The following is a 13556-nucleotide window of genomic DNA, read 5'->3' on the forward strand; positions in this document are numbered from 1 at the left end:
TGTCTGAGGGATAGGTGTGCGCTCCACGCAGAGAAGGACAGAAGTAAGAGGTTGGATGTGTAAGTCGCGGTTACAGGGGAAGCTGGGAGCCAGAGCTAGGACTGTGGGCATTCTCAGGGTACAGATGGTATCTGAGCTCTGAGCTAAGGTCATCTACAAAGCAGGCGGCCAAGGGCTGAGTCCTGGGCTTCTCAATAATTTCAACTCTTGATCGAAGAAACCCTTTTTTTCCTAACAAAATCTTATTTCAAAGCCCAACATGTGAAAAATGCAAACGATGTTGATTGCTATAGCTGAAATAGACCTCAGATTTGAGGGATTTGGACTCTCACCTCACTGATTTCTCCACTTCTCTGCTGGCCCAGAAGGGACCCTGGAGGCACAGCTGGTCTGGTGGTTTCTTACACATGCCAGTTTTCCAGCCTTGCTCTTTACCTCTATTTCCCAACAGTCTTTGGCAGTCTGGTCATTGTATTCCCATTATGTGTGTGAGGGAACAGAGAAGCCAGATGATTTATAATAACTTCATAGCGAGTCAGCAGGGGAAGGCTTCCCTTCTCTCTAGCCCCGTCTGTCACCTCCGTGTGCGGTTGCGGTTCCACACGGTGCATGTGGCCAGGGATCCAGACCCGGGAGTTTCTGGGCAGGAGGATATGTCTGTTTTCTGGGAGCGGAATGAGCTCTTCCATAACTTAGAGGGGCCTGGTTAACAGATGGGTGGTCTTGTGTGTGAGGACTTTGTTCTTATCCCGCAGGGGAGGGAGGCCACACTGTCATCGGCTCCATGCGAGGTGCCATCCGATAGAAGGGCCCAGACCTCTCACCCAGGGTGTTACAAATTGCATGTGGTTTTGATGCCGTCTCCCAGATTGTATTCCCCGACACGTGCCTTACCGTGTGATCTTGTGTTTAGGGATGCCTTCCGTGTTTGGTGCTATTTCTAATAAGGAAACTCGTGCTGTTTCCAGGGAAAATGTACGCCTGCCAGTATTGTGATGCTGTGTTCGCCCAGTCCATTGAGCTGTCCCGCCACGTGAGGACCCACACTGGGGACAAGCCGTATGTCTGCAGGGACTGTGGCAAGGGCTTCCGGCAAGCCAACGGCCTGTCCATCCACCTGCACACCTTTCACAGTACGTACTGGGATGGCGGCTGTCAGGCATTCGGCGCCAGGCCTGGCTCTAAGAAGGCGTGTAACGATCATGACAGAAGTTGTCACTCCACCAGAGCCGGTCCCCACTTGGTGTCTTCCCCTCCCCTGTTCTCCAGCAAAACCAAGTCCCTCATTCCTATTTCAAGAAAAATCCCATTTTTAACATGTCATTGTGTAATGTCCGAGCTGTTTCCTTGTCTCCTTTTTAGCTCACCTGGCACTGCTTGCCTGACAAAGGCAAATCATGCTTGAAGGAGAGCCTCAGTAACAGACAGGCTGCAGAGCTCCAGAATATTCCCTTTAGTCCACTGAGCTGCTCTTTGCTTGCCCCCTCCCTCCCCAACTCATCTTGTAGTCCTACCCGCCTTTCCCCGAGGAGCAGCCGGACGCTGTCTGAGTTAATATCTACTGTCGTGAGTGGTCCCTGCTCTCGCCCCCCCTCCCGACCTGGGAAGCCTACTGCCCGATATTCCCTCCACTGTGCCCCTGGAGCCACTCAGGTAGTGGGGTCTGCCCCACCTTTCTCCACTTCTACCGGAACTGATACAGACAAAACACACTTCTAATCAACACACGCACATGAAGGCAAAGAAAACTCTGTGCATCCTCATCCCAGCCTCGGGAAGTGGCCAGGGTGGCATCTGCAGCCACATACCGTCTCCCCCAGCAGACTCGTTGCAGTGAGGGTGAGCAGCATGGCGTAGCTGTGGGGGGGTTAGGAGCTTGGGCTCCGACTCCACAAGGGCCTGGAACTGGACCTTGACCCTGCCATTCACTACCTTGAGACCTTAAACAGATTTCTTTACCTTTCCAATTCCCCATGCCCCTTTTGTCCATGAGGAAAAGTAATAATGCCACCGCCTTGGATTGCTGTGAGAATTAATAAGGTGTCTATCCCGTGTGAAGCATGACGCCTCTGCCTGACACACAGAAGATGCTCAGTAAACACCAGATAGGAGTATTGGTGGTAAAAGCAACCCTCTCAGGTGCCATTTGTCGCCATCAAAGCCTGTCTTTCTGGCGTGCCACGTACCCTGCATATCTTTCTCCCTTCCCTACCCCTGTTTTCCACACACCAGTTTCTAGCTATCTGCAAAAACAGTGCCTCACAAACATGGCCTTTATGTCAACACTTCAGATAGACTATCAGCCAGCCAACAAAGGTTGTTGTCAGGACTCCTCTGTGTCCCTGATGTGGGGCTGGACCCGGGGCGATGCTGGACATACGTACAGTGCAGCCCCTTCCCCTGGGGGTTCACAAGTCCCCATATCCAGCTGCAGTAGACGCCCAGATGAGAGGTCTGGCTTGGATCTAGTGCCATCATTTCGATGTTCTTTCGACCTATTCAAAGGACATTCTGCTCTGGATGCTCTGCTCTGGTCTCCTCTTCCTGGTAGCATTACTTAGGAGCCAGGAGATGGTGGGGCTGATCAGTTGTCAGGACAAAGAGGAGCCCAAAGACCTCCGTGTCCTGGGAAAGGTCATTGGCAGCAGGCCAGCGGCCAGGGCCCTCTCCCAGGCCACTGCTTGCCTGTTTCCCAGGCCCGCGTCCTAGCATATGGAGAACTGCTTCACCCCGTGTCTTTGGAGACAGTGTAGACTTGAGATTTCGGAGCTCATGTCCACAGGGACACCAGTTAATGATACCGAGTGCTGCCGTGTGTCCAAATTCTGGAATTAATTGGAGCCCATGCACACGTAAGATTGGCTAGTAGGCAAAGGATTTTATTATTAAAATGTGCTATTTTCTGTTGCTTTCAGAAAAACTGAAATCTCTTGCCACAGGGATGGCAGATGTATCCTTCCTCAGTGCTAGTTCTTACTTCTGAGGCCTCCCTGAAGAGTTGGCGTGTCTAGTTAAGCAGGTGGCTCAGAGCACAGCCTTGGGAGTGAGAGCAGCGACTGTCACCCGGTTGAGTCATTTCCCACTTGTGTCACCGGGTGCACTCGAAGCCTTGCTTTTCCTAATCTCTAAAATAGGGTGATCATAGATCTCACATGGGTTATTGGAAGGTTAGAGTGAGTTCATATTTGTAAGGCACTTAGAATATGGCTGTCATGCAGTACTCATTAAACATTGAGAGTGTTTTTATTGTTGAATCTAAGGTGAGGAGCAAGGAAGCATCCTTCCTGTCAGTCAGACGCTGACAACAGAGCAAACAGTGAGGCTCTGGGGAGTGTGTTGGAAATCTCTGCAGAACATGAGAACACTCAGAAATGCCCAGCGCAGGCAGGGGAAGAGCAAGGGCAGTCCTCCCTGCAAAGTAGTTAAATGGAATTGAACTTGTAGGATGTAACGTGAGGAATGGGGACTAACTACTTGGTGCCGCAGAGGGGGTTCGTACAGAAGCCTCAGAGGCATCCCCCCCCTCCCTGGACAAAGGTGGGGGGGTGGTCAGGCGATCGCCACACTCACTGCTGGTCCTCGGAGCGTGCGGCCCTGCCTGACCTCCAAACAGCCTCGCAACCGGAACCGCACCCAGCTGCCGCGCCTTCCTGACGGCTGCCCGTGGTGTTTTTCCCTCCCTCTCTCCCCGCGGATGTCCGTGAAACCAGACATCGAGGATCCATACGACTGCAAGAAATGCAGGATGAGCTTCCCCACACTGCAGGACCACCGCAGGCACATCCACGAGGTGCACTCCAAGGAGTACCACCCCTGCCCCACGTGCGGGAAGATCTTCAGCGCCCCCTCCATGCTGGAGCGCCACATGGTGACCCACGTCGGCGGGAAGCCCTTCAGCTGCGGGATCTGCAACAAGGCCTACCAGGTGACCGCGCGCTCGGCCCGGAGCACCTCCCCCGTCCCCGGCCTGCCCTCCCTTGCATCTGCCCGGAGTCCCCGAGCGGACGAGGTGGCTGCCGCTCAGGAAGGATGCAGCTCGTAACCGCTGAGATTCTCTCAGGTGATCTGGTCAGAGTGATGCAGCTGGGAGCTTTAATTGGAGCCGAGAATTCCTGCAGCTCTTCTCTTGGATCTCAGCCCTGTCACGAGCTGAATACTGCTCTTCCCCTTGGACACTCACACTCTGTGCAGCCCGTTGAGCCCGTGTGTCAGGGGATGTGAGAGTGACAATGGGCCGTGTAACACTGCCTGCAGTTACCTTGTTTAGCATGATGACTGGGTTGTTGTCGCTGTTTTTAAACTCCTAGGGAAGGGGTCTGCTTTTTCACCGTAGAATTTGGTATGTAATTAAAGGGAAACCCCATATGGAACCAAAAAGAAACCACATATGAGAAACTCAACTCTAAAGCTGCAGAGAAAAAATGGTTCTTGTGACGTCTGTAAGATTTGGATGTAGGGACAGAAACACCGCGGCTAATGCAGCTCCGCAGACATGGAGAGCTCACTTTGGACCACACCTGGTGCTATGGCCTCAGGGTTACAGAGCTGAGTAAGGCATCAGCTTGGCCACTGGGAAAGCCGGGAACTGTGGGGTGAGAGTGTCTCCGGGCTGCTCTGGAACCTGGGAAGGAGCAGGGACCGCGCATGCTTCTGCTTCAGCAGGCTTCTCTGCTGCCTCCCTGGGCCTCTGGGACGCGGTGAGATACAGCTCACATGCTCTGGTGGGAAGGCCAGGGATTGAATTCTGGCCCTGCTGTTTACTGATAGGACCTTGGGCAAGTCATTTAACCGCTGTGTGCCTCAACTCACCTCACTAGAAAGATTCTGATGCCTCCCTCATGGGCTTATTGTGAAGGGTGAGAGTTTCTGAAGGACCAGGCTGTGCCCTGCCCCGTAGTGGTCTCTCAGTAAATACACAGGAGCCTGGTCCCCCAGCCACCAGCCTTTCCTCTCACGTGAGCACTCAGTGTGATGGTGAGAGTGTGATCTAGATCCATAAGCTCATTTGTCTCACGAGGGCCTTGGGACCTCTCCAGCTTGCTGGAACCTTCTAAGACTTAACATTCGCCATGTTCCTTGCAGCAATTGTCTGGGTTGTGGTACCACAATCGGACCCACCACCCTGATGTGTTTGCCGCTCAGAACCATCGATCTTCCAAATTCTCATCACTGCAATGCAGCTCCTGTGACAAAACCTTTTCCAACACCATTGAACACAAGAAGCACATCAAGGCAGAGCATGCAGGTGAAGTTGGGGTGCCTGAGGCCGCCATTGTGAGCTGATGAGTGGGAGTGGCTCGATGACAGCATCCTGGGCTCCAGCCAAAAATCCCAACTTCCGGTTCTGTACTGTGGTGTGTGTGGCAGTGGCCTTTGTTCTGTCCCAGCACACCTGAAGGAGGCCACGCTGGCCCATCAGGAGCAGTGAAGAGTAGCTTGAGTGGCAGTGGTTCTCAAACCTGGGGGCCTCGAGCACTGTGAGCTCCCAGCGCTGAGGGACGCTGGTACACGGTGGGACCTGGGACGGGTGGTTGTAGTGGCAGACAGGCTCGGGCGGAAAGCCTGACTCCCACATGCCGCATGACCTTGGCAAGTGACCTCTCTTGCCTGAGCCGGTTTCCTTCTCTTCAGAAAGTCAGTACATACCCCCCTTGCCAGTCAGCCTGGGGTAATCACCACAGCCATGAAGCATGTCCTGTGTGCGAGGCGTGTACTGTGCATTGGTGGCGCTCCGACTCCATTCTTAGAGCAGCCCTCCTTCCATCCGGGCGGCCTGGCTCCGATCTGGTGTCCTTTACGCCAGATTGTTCTGCAAGTTCAGAGCTGTGAGGTTCTCGGCACTTGGTAGATGCTTGCTAAGTATTGGCCAGCGCCGCCCTCTGCAGCCTGAGAGAGCCGTCCTCCAGTTGGTTCCCACCATTTCTTTCCTTGTGTGCTTCACAGATATGAAGTTCCACGAATGTGACCAGTGTAAGGAGCTCTTCCCCACACCGGCCTTGCTACAGGTCCACATCAAGTGCCAGCATTCAGGTCAGTGCCCCTTGCGATATGTTCCTGGCCTGGACTGCCCTGGTATGTCTCCTCTCCACCATCCACAGCCATGCAGGCCAGACCAAGTAACCAAACGGACTTGTGCCTCTGTCTCCTTACCTTGTAAAACAGGGACGGTCAGAGTGCTTCCTTCCTTGCAGGGTAACTGCAAATTGAAATACGTTAGTACCCAGAAAGCTTGTAAGGCCCGGCATCCGTGAACATCCCTCCAGCATGACCTGAGATTGTCCTTGTTGCTGCCATGTCTCCTCAAATCTAAAATGCTAGTCTTGTATGAACCATTAAGAAAGATAAACTGGTTCAGTGGGTTAAGCCCCTGCATTTGGCTCAGGTCATGGTCTCAGGGTCGTGGGATAAAGCCCCGCATCGGGCTCTCTGCTCAGCGAGGAGCTTGCTTCCTGCCCTCTCTCTGCCTGCCTCTCTGCCTGCTTTTGCTCTCTCTCTATCAAATAAATAAATAAAATCTTAAAAAAAAGAAAAGAAAAGAAAAGAAAAACTGCCAATTAAACTACATCGTCACTTAGAATTTGCAGGTGATTCTGCATGCTGTTCTGGGCTTAATTTGGCAGAGATTTTACACACTCTGGGTACATCAGAAGGAAAATACGAGAAAGAAATCATGGTGAGCATCCCACCTCTCAGAGCAGCTTTCACTTCTGTCAGTCGAGGCACGTGTGCTTACACGTGGCATGTGCTCCGCCACCAGCAGCACCGGCGGTGGGGCACAGCAGGCCGTTAGTTTCAGTCCCTCGAGCATGACGTAAAACTGGTCTACTCTTGCTGCTTAGGGATGTAGCTGAACATCTGCCCCTTACTCATCCCTCCTAAACCATTTGGTTCTTGGGAGTTAAAAACGTGCACCACTCCTGTCTCAGGGATGTTCTTGGAAGCCACAGACACACACTCCGCAGGTCTCAGTGCTGCCACCATAGCCGTCCGTGTGCACATGGTTATTGGTAATTTTACATCCCACTGCTGCGTGGCCTGTAGTGGTCATAAGATGCCCTTGAACCCGGGTCAGAGATGTCAGAGCATGCCTTGTGGACTTGATGAGGTACAGTGTCCTCAGCGTCCTGGTCCACAGTTGAGTGAAGCCTGGCCCTGAGCTGAGGCAGAGTCATTCTGGAGCTAATGCTGGCGAAGCGTGGCTGCGGAGCCCCTTGCTTGTGTGGGACCTAGTCCTGTATTTGTCATGTTATCTTATCTTTCTGAGGAGGATCCCCCAGATCGTAGAAGCTTCGGGTCCTACCGAACCTGAATCTGCCTCTACACCTCGATCCTGGTTGCTCCTTCCTCTCCCCTCGGCTGCTCTTGCTTTCCTCAGGCTTTCTGCCCGCAGCCGGTCCTTTCTGTCCCCCCCTTCCAGGGTCCCAGCCGTTCCGGTGCTTGTACTGCGCAGCCACCTTCCGCTTCCCGGGAGCGCTGCAGCACCACGTCACCATGGAGCACTTCAAGCAGTCCGAGAGCACCTTCCCCTGCGAGCTCTGTGGGGAGCTCTTCACCTCCCAGGCCCAGCTGGATGGTCACTTGGAATCCGAACACCCCAAGGTGATGGGCTCTGAACCCCAAGCGGCAGCTTCCCAGGTGGTACAGGTGATTCTGGGGCCACCCGCCACGAGGGTGCTGACGCGGGGGTCCGGAGGTTTCTCTGGAGGCAGCTCTGCCACACCACCCAGCCGTTCTCTTGGGGGCTCCCAGAGGATCCCATACGTAATAACATGACTAAGAGGGCCTTATAGAAGCGACTCTCTGGGCCCCTTACCAAACAGAACAGAACACTCTAGTCTCCTGGGGAGCACCTGCAAATGGCCCCTGGGTAGAGGGAGAATTTCCAAAAGCAGAACAACCTTGCTTTGTCTTAATTCACACACTTCCCCACCGTCTGCAGAACACCGTGGGGTGTGGCAGGAGTGGCAGGAAATCTCGGAGAAAGGGGGGTGAGCTGTTGGGACCCCCCTACTGCTGAAACACTTCGATAGCTCCTCTAGGCTGGGCCCAGGACACTGGGTATGTCGGAGTTCCTCGCCTCTTCCTGTCTTCTCCGGAGAGGGTGGGCAGACAAGGGAAAGCAATGCGGGTCTGTGGATCATCTGTCGACGGACGGGAGCAGCGCTGTTAACTGATTGGACCTTCCCACTGTCCAGCCCCACAGAGAGGTTCTTGATGAACCGTGTCCTCACAGGCCTCTCTGCGAGCAGAGGGCGGGTCAGGTGGGCGGGCTGCAGCGGAATTCCTGCCAGAATGTCACCCAGAATGTCTCTGCTTTGATCTTTTTTTATATATTAGGATTCTTGGTAAGATGTCCTTTGAGGAAAAAGGGGGGGAAAAAAAAGGCTCCCATTCCTAAAGAAAAAGAAAAGCCATTTGAAAACTACTGTCCTAGATGATTTTTGATTAAACACCATAATCCATCTTCTCACCCCCCGCCACGACTCAGACATGGAGCTGAGTTTAGCTTCCCCCTTCTGCCCACTCAGGCCTAGCACTCTGCTCCCCACTCGTGGCTAGTTCTTGAGGGCCAGGGTGGCTATGCCCACAGAGGCTCTCTGGTTTGAAAATATCAGGGGGCACCAAGCTGCCCCAAGTCCCCACAGGTCACAAGCATCGGTTTGGAGGTTGGGACCGGAACGGGGTGTGCTTCACCACAGACGGGGTCTCCCTGACCCCCCTTGAACAGGTGACAGCTATGGAAGAGGCCTGCGTGGGGCTCCCAGTAGGGGCGTTGGGGGGTGGCAAATGAGGGAGTTGATAAAAGCCCCATTTCCTCCACTCGTTCCTGCTCCTGAGTTCTGGAAGTTTGTTCACCTGAGGGCCAGACACTACCTTTGGCCAGCCAAGGCTTCTGGTAATTCCTTCCATTTCCGGGGTCAAGCCCGAGACTAACCATTTTAAGTAGCATTCCTTTCACATGGCCCTTACCTCCGCAGTGTGATCCTCGAGACAGGAAAACCCAGTGTAGGAAACTGAACCGGTATTCACCGGTGTGTAATCATAGAGTCTGGGCACCCTGAGATGGCGTACTGAGCTAAATTACAGCAATTTAGCACACAGAGTTATTTAAATTGTTTGCCTGCCTTCTCTTTTGCATCGCTGGTGTGTTAGACTTGCCTCTTCCCATTAGGCGCATGTAATTGCTCTCCTCAGGTGAAAACATAAATATCATCATTACAGCGTGAGACAAAAACCATGTAAATTCTGGGGAGCTCCCTGTAGACACTGCCCAGAGCAGCCTCATGGTCTTTCCCTTTCAGGTGATCCAGGCCCCAGAGCCGGCGGCCCCGACGGAGCAGGTGATCACTTTGGAGGAGACCCAGCTTGCTGGGTCACAGGTGTTTGTGACATTGCCAGATTCGCAGACCTCTCAGACCAGCTCTGAGCTTGTGGCAGTGACCGTGGAGGATTTGCTCGATGGCACTGTGACCCTGATCTGTGGCGAGGCCAAGTGAGTGGCTGCTCATCCCATGGAGGGTCCTGCATTTGCAGCAGAGAACGTTCTGCGGCCTGCAGTTTGCCCTCCGTCCCTGGCTGTCCCGAGTAGCGAGCTTCGTAGCCTGCACCAACCGAGCGCACTCACTCTGTTCTCAGAGAACCAGCGGTGTTGGTGTCCTTGGCTCGGACACTGCCGCCCTCCCCAGGGGACAGGCCTCCTTCCCACAGGCCTCCCGCTGTGGCCTCTGTGGTGAGCAGTGGGGTGGGAGTGGTGACCAGGCCATCAGAGAGGTGCCGCGCGCTGGCCACCTTCACTGTGCAGAATGGCAGGCAGCCGTGGGCCTACGGTCCACACACTGGGGCTACCAATGCTGCCGGGGCCTCCTGGCCGTTTAGAAATGAGAGAAAAGCACCAACACACCATACAGAGACCGCCGCCCCCACCCCCGGCCGGAGCACACTGGACTCCTTCCTCACTCCCCGCTTGGGCGGCCCGGCCCTCTCCTGGTGGCGGGAGAACAGGAAGCAGAGCATTAACACAGGCCGAGTCCCACCTCGTCAGTACAGTTCGCCCTTCCCCAAACCAAGCCTTGCAGGGTTTCTGCGATACACTTAGTGTGCGGCCATGCAGCTGCGGAGACAAGCCCTGCCCTTCCAGGATCTTCTCTGCGGTGTTCTGTACCCGAGGGCTGTCCCTGCGGCCTTCCGTGTTCTCCTCAAAGCCAAGACTGTCGGCCGCTTGCTCTGGAGCCTGGGGCATGGCCCATGAACCAGCGCCAGTGCCCGGTGCCGGGGCGCTCTGGCTCCTCCTCCCGCCACGTTTTCGATGCCTTGGGAGTGGCCTGCTGGCCACCTCTTCCAGGCGGCGGCTGTTACTGCAGGCTAGTGATCCTTCGGAGTCTGAATTTCACAAAGCTTTTTTATCTTCAGTTCCTAAAATATAATCTGATAATTAATGGTTTGTGGAATCCATTATGAAGTGCAATTAGATGGATGTAGGTTCCCACCGTTCGGAGGGAATGACTAGCATTTATCTTCCTTTCCCTGGTGCCAGAAGGTCACAGTCTGCTCGTGAGTGGCGTGTTTACACACCAAGCAGGGCTGCCTGCCCCCTCGCGCGGCTTCTTCCTTGGCAGGGGTGGTGCACATTTCATCACTCACCCTCCGGCTGGGGGCTGGCAGAGGACACGCTCGCGCCGTCTTTCCGAGCACATTTCACGTCCCCAGGTACAAGCAGGGACCAGGGGTCAGTTTGGGACACGGTCAGGACTTTGCTGGCCTCCACACGCCGCTGGTAGGACCAAAGGCAGAGCCCTGCCACCGCCCGGCGTGGCTGCTGCGGCCGTCTGTCCACCTGTGCGCAGGGGCTGAGTTCCAGCGCGGGCCCGCATGCCGGGCAGCTCCCTCCTCCCGCCTCCACTTGTGTCCTCATCTTGATCTGCGTGTCAGCTTGAGCTTGTCAGCTCAGGGATCTTTCCATTCTGGAGCAAATGAAGTTTTCAAAGGCAAGTCCTCAGAAGCCGGAACCTGACCAGAAGATGGTGCTCAAACCTTGAAGACGTGGCCTCCACGCGCAGCCCTCACTGCTCCTGCCGCCGCTGGCTTCTCTTCAGGTGGTGCGGTCTGGGGGCTGTTGGACCTGGAGAGCTCATGACCAGCAAGGGGCAGAGGGCGCTGGGTCTCCCCCTGGCACCAGAGGAAATGCTCTGGAAGGGACCAGCGTGGCCTGGCCCCGCCGACTAGTTGAGGCTCTGCGGCGGTGGGCAGGGACTGCATCCTCAGAATTGCTTGCAGCCAAAAGACAAATAAAAACTTAATTGCTAAGGGCTCGTAGGGGAAAGTGATTTTTTTTTTTCAGAAGTCTCATGATGAAAGAAAGCTGTAAGTTTTTAAACCAAGTTTCGGATCCTTTCAAGTCCCGAGAACTCCTTGCTTGGGTGTCCAATGGAGGGCACACGTTTGCTGCGTAATCGAGGACTAGCAGCTCCCAAGCGGGGGGCATACAGAGAGGTGGCAGCTGCCGCCTGACATGCCTCACCGACCCCGCAGCCTGCCTGGTGGGAGGCACAGACCCTGTGCTGCTTCCAGGGAGGAAGGAGGAAAGGTGCGTCCTGCATTTAGCCTTTGCTCCGAGTGGACCTCTGCGGGGCACTGCACTGGTGGCAGTTTTATAGTGTCACTTCCGAGAGGTGCCCAGGCACGGGTTGTATTGTAGGAAGACTTGTTCTAGCTTCACTTGGCCATTTTGTTCTTTCCTCCCACTGCTGCCCAGGAGACCTCCGGAATGTCTGCACAGAAGACATTGTCATCGTGCTCCCCTTGGTCCCCCTCACTTGCTTTCTCATGGCAGCGAGGTCTCTGCCTTGTTGCCATGGGTGCATCCTGGTGGCCTCCAGGCTGAATCCTGGAGGTATTTGTGGTTGTGTGGAGGAGGCTGTGGACCTCTTGGAACCCCTGCCTGAATATGTCCATTAGGACCCTGGACTATCTCTGCTTCCAGAGCTGCTGAGGCAGCCGGCAAGGAAGGACAGGCAGGCAGATGCCCAGCTGGAGTCTGATTCTGTGGGAGTAACGGGGATCACTTAGGGAACAGGATTTGCCATCCCAGGTAAGTGAGGCGACAGGAGATGGAAGAGCAGGGGTGCCAGAGGAGGATGGCACTGTCCCAAGGACGTGAGCAGCACCTAGCCACGGGCAGCAGAGAGGCAGAGGCAAAGGCAAAGCTCTTTACTCGTTTAGGTAAGAAAGCCCGTCTCTTCTGTCTCAAAAGATTTATGTTTAGAAAACTTGGAGCCCAGTAAGTAGCAAGGACTGTGCTGTGAATGCTGGGTTCCCCCCGGTGATCCAGACCTTCTCTGTGGAAGTGCTCTGACTCCCCTCCCGCTGACCACCAGCATCAGCCTCATCCCTCGGGGAGGCGCTCTGCTGGTCGGGTGCGGAGGGACAAAATGGGGGGAAGGTCCCCTTCTCTGTTCATGGTTTAAATAAGTCAGGGATACTCTCAGAATCAAGAAGAAAGATGAGGTGGCCCCTCAGAGATTCTCACTGCAGGTGATGTCAGTAACCACGCGCTGATCACACAGCAGGGCTGTGCCTTTAAGTCTCATGGGTCTGAGATCTGGGAATTGCCTAAGGAATGGAAGAAACTGCTGACCTCACATAGAAAGGTTCTAGGGGATAAGGAGTGTTTGTATTAAATTGGGGCCAGAAAGCGGGACAGTGATGGAGAAGTGGCTAGGACGCTTTAGTTATTGCTCCCGAAGAAAGAATAACAGCCTCAGCCCTCCCCACTTGGTGCACTGTTTCCCAGGGACCCTTGGGAGGCAGGGAAAAACAGGAGTAACAGGAAGATTTGGGGTTGGAGAGGGTATCAGAGGCAAGCTGATGATTGTTTTGTTGCCATGGAAAACCTTGGGCTGGTAGGACCTGGGCCAGAAGCTCAAAGCACAGCCAGGGCTCAGAAACTTCCTCCGTGTACAGCTGTGCCTATAAGGACGAGAGAAGCTGCCTGTGCTCTGGGATCATGCTGTTGAGAAAAATTATCCCCTGGGCTCATTCACATTGTGTCCAAATCATGGAAATGTTCATCGGTCGTTTCTTCTTCCAAGGCCAGCCACACCTCCCACCAGTCAGGACAGCCAGCCAGGACTTGATGCTGTGTAATTGAGATATAAACCATTATTTTCATTTAACTTGCTCTATTCTATATAAATAAAATACGTACTTTGAAAAACTTGCACTGCGTGAGTTTCACACGGACTATAATGAGACTTGTTTCCTCTCTGGTTCTGGCCAGCTGTCGCGTGGGCACAGGCTTGACAGGGAGTTCTAGGGGCTCTTGTACCTTCGGGCCCTGCCAGCATGGTGGGGGGAGGGGAGACTGTCCCATCAGGTGGAGGCTGTTCCAGAGCCCTCTTTGCCGGAGATCCAGGGTGGTGCGTGGTCTCAGAGGCGGGTGTGCACGTGCATCCCGGGGTACATCCGTACTGTGCCACTTCCTCAGCGCGTGACCTTGGGGGCGACACCCTCTCAGCCCTCTCCTCGCAGCCCCCATCCGAAGGGGGGCAGGCCGCACA

General features: G+C 54.6%; 1 protein-coding gene across 5 annotated transcripts in view; it reads left to right on the top strand.

The window, feature by feature from the left end:
- The window catches only part of ZBTB40 (zinc finger and BTB domain containing 40), a 73970-nt gene extending 60757 nt beyond the window's left edge, over positions 1–13213 (top strand). For 3 of the 5 annotated variants that reach the window (XM_004741231.3, XM_004741233.3, XM_004741232.3), the window contains 6 exons: positions 969–1133; positions 3711–3925; positions 5083–5245; positions 5944–6030; positions 7418–7644; positions 9303–13213. In XM_004741231.3, the coding sequence (XP_004741288.1) occupies positions 969–1133; positions 3711–3925; positions 5083–5245; positions 5944–6030; positions 7418–7644; positions 9303–9497 (1052 nt within the window). In that variant the 3' untranslated portion in view covers positions 9498–13213. The remainder of the gene's footprint in view (positions 1–968; positions 1134–3710; positions 3926–5082; positions 5246–5943; positions 6031–7417; positions 7645–9302) is intronic. The other 2 variants (XM_004741235.3, XM_004741236.3) reach the window with 2 other exon arrangements.
- Positions 13214–13556: the final 343 nt, after the last annotated feature.

The sequence above is a fragment of the Mustela putorius genome, unplaced genomic scaffold, assembly GCF_011764305.1.
Source record: "Mustela putorius furo isolate JIRA1106 unplaced genomic scaffold, ASM1176430v1.1 tig00003853_pilon_pilon_pilon, whole genome shotgun sequence".
In the NCBI taxonomy this organism is placed as follows: Eukaryota; Metazoa; Chordata; class Mammalia; order Carnivora; family Mustelidae; genus Mustela; species Mustela putorius.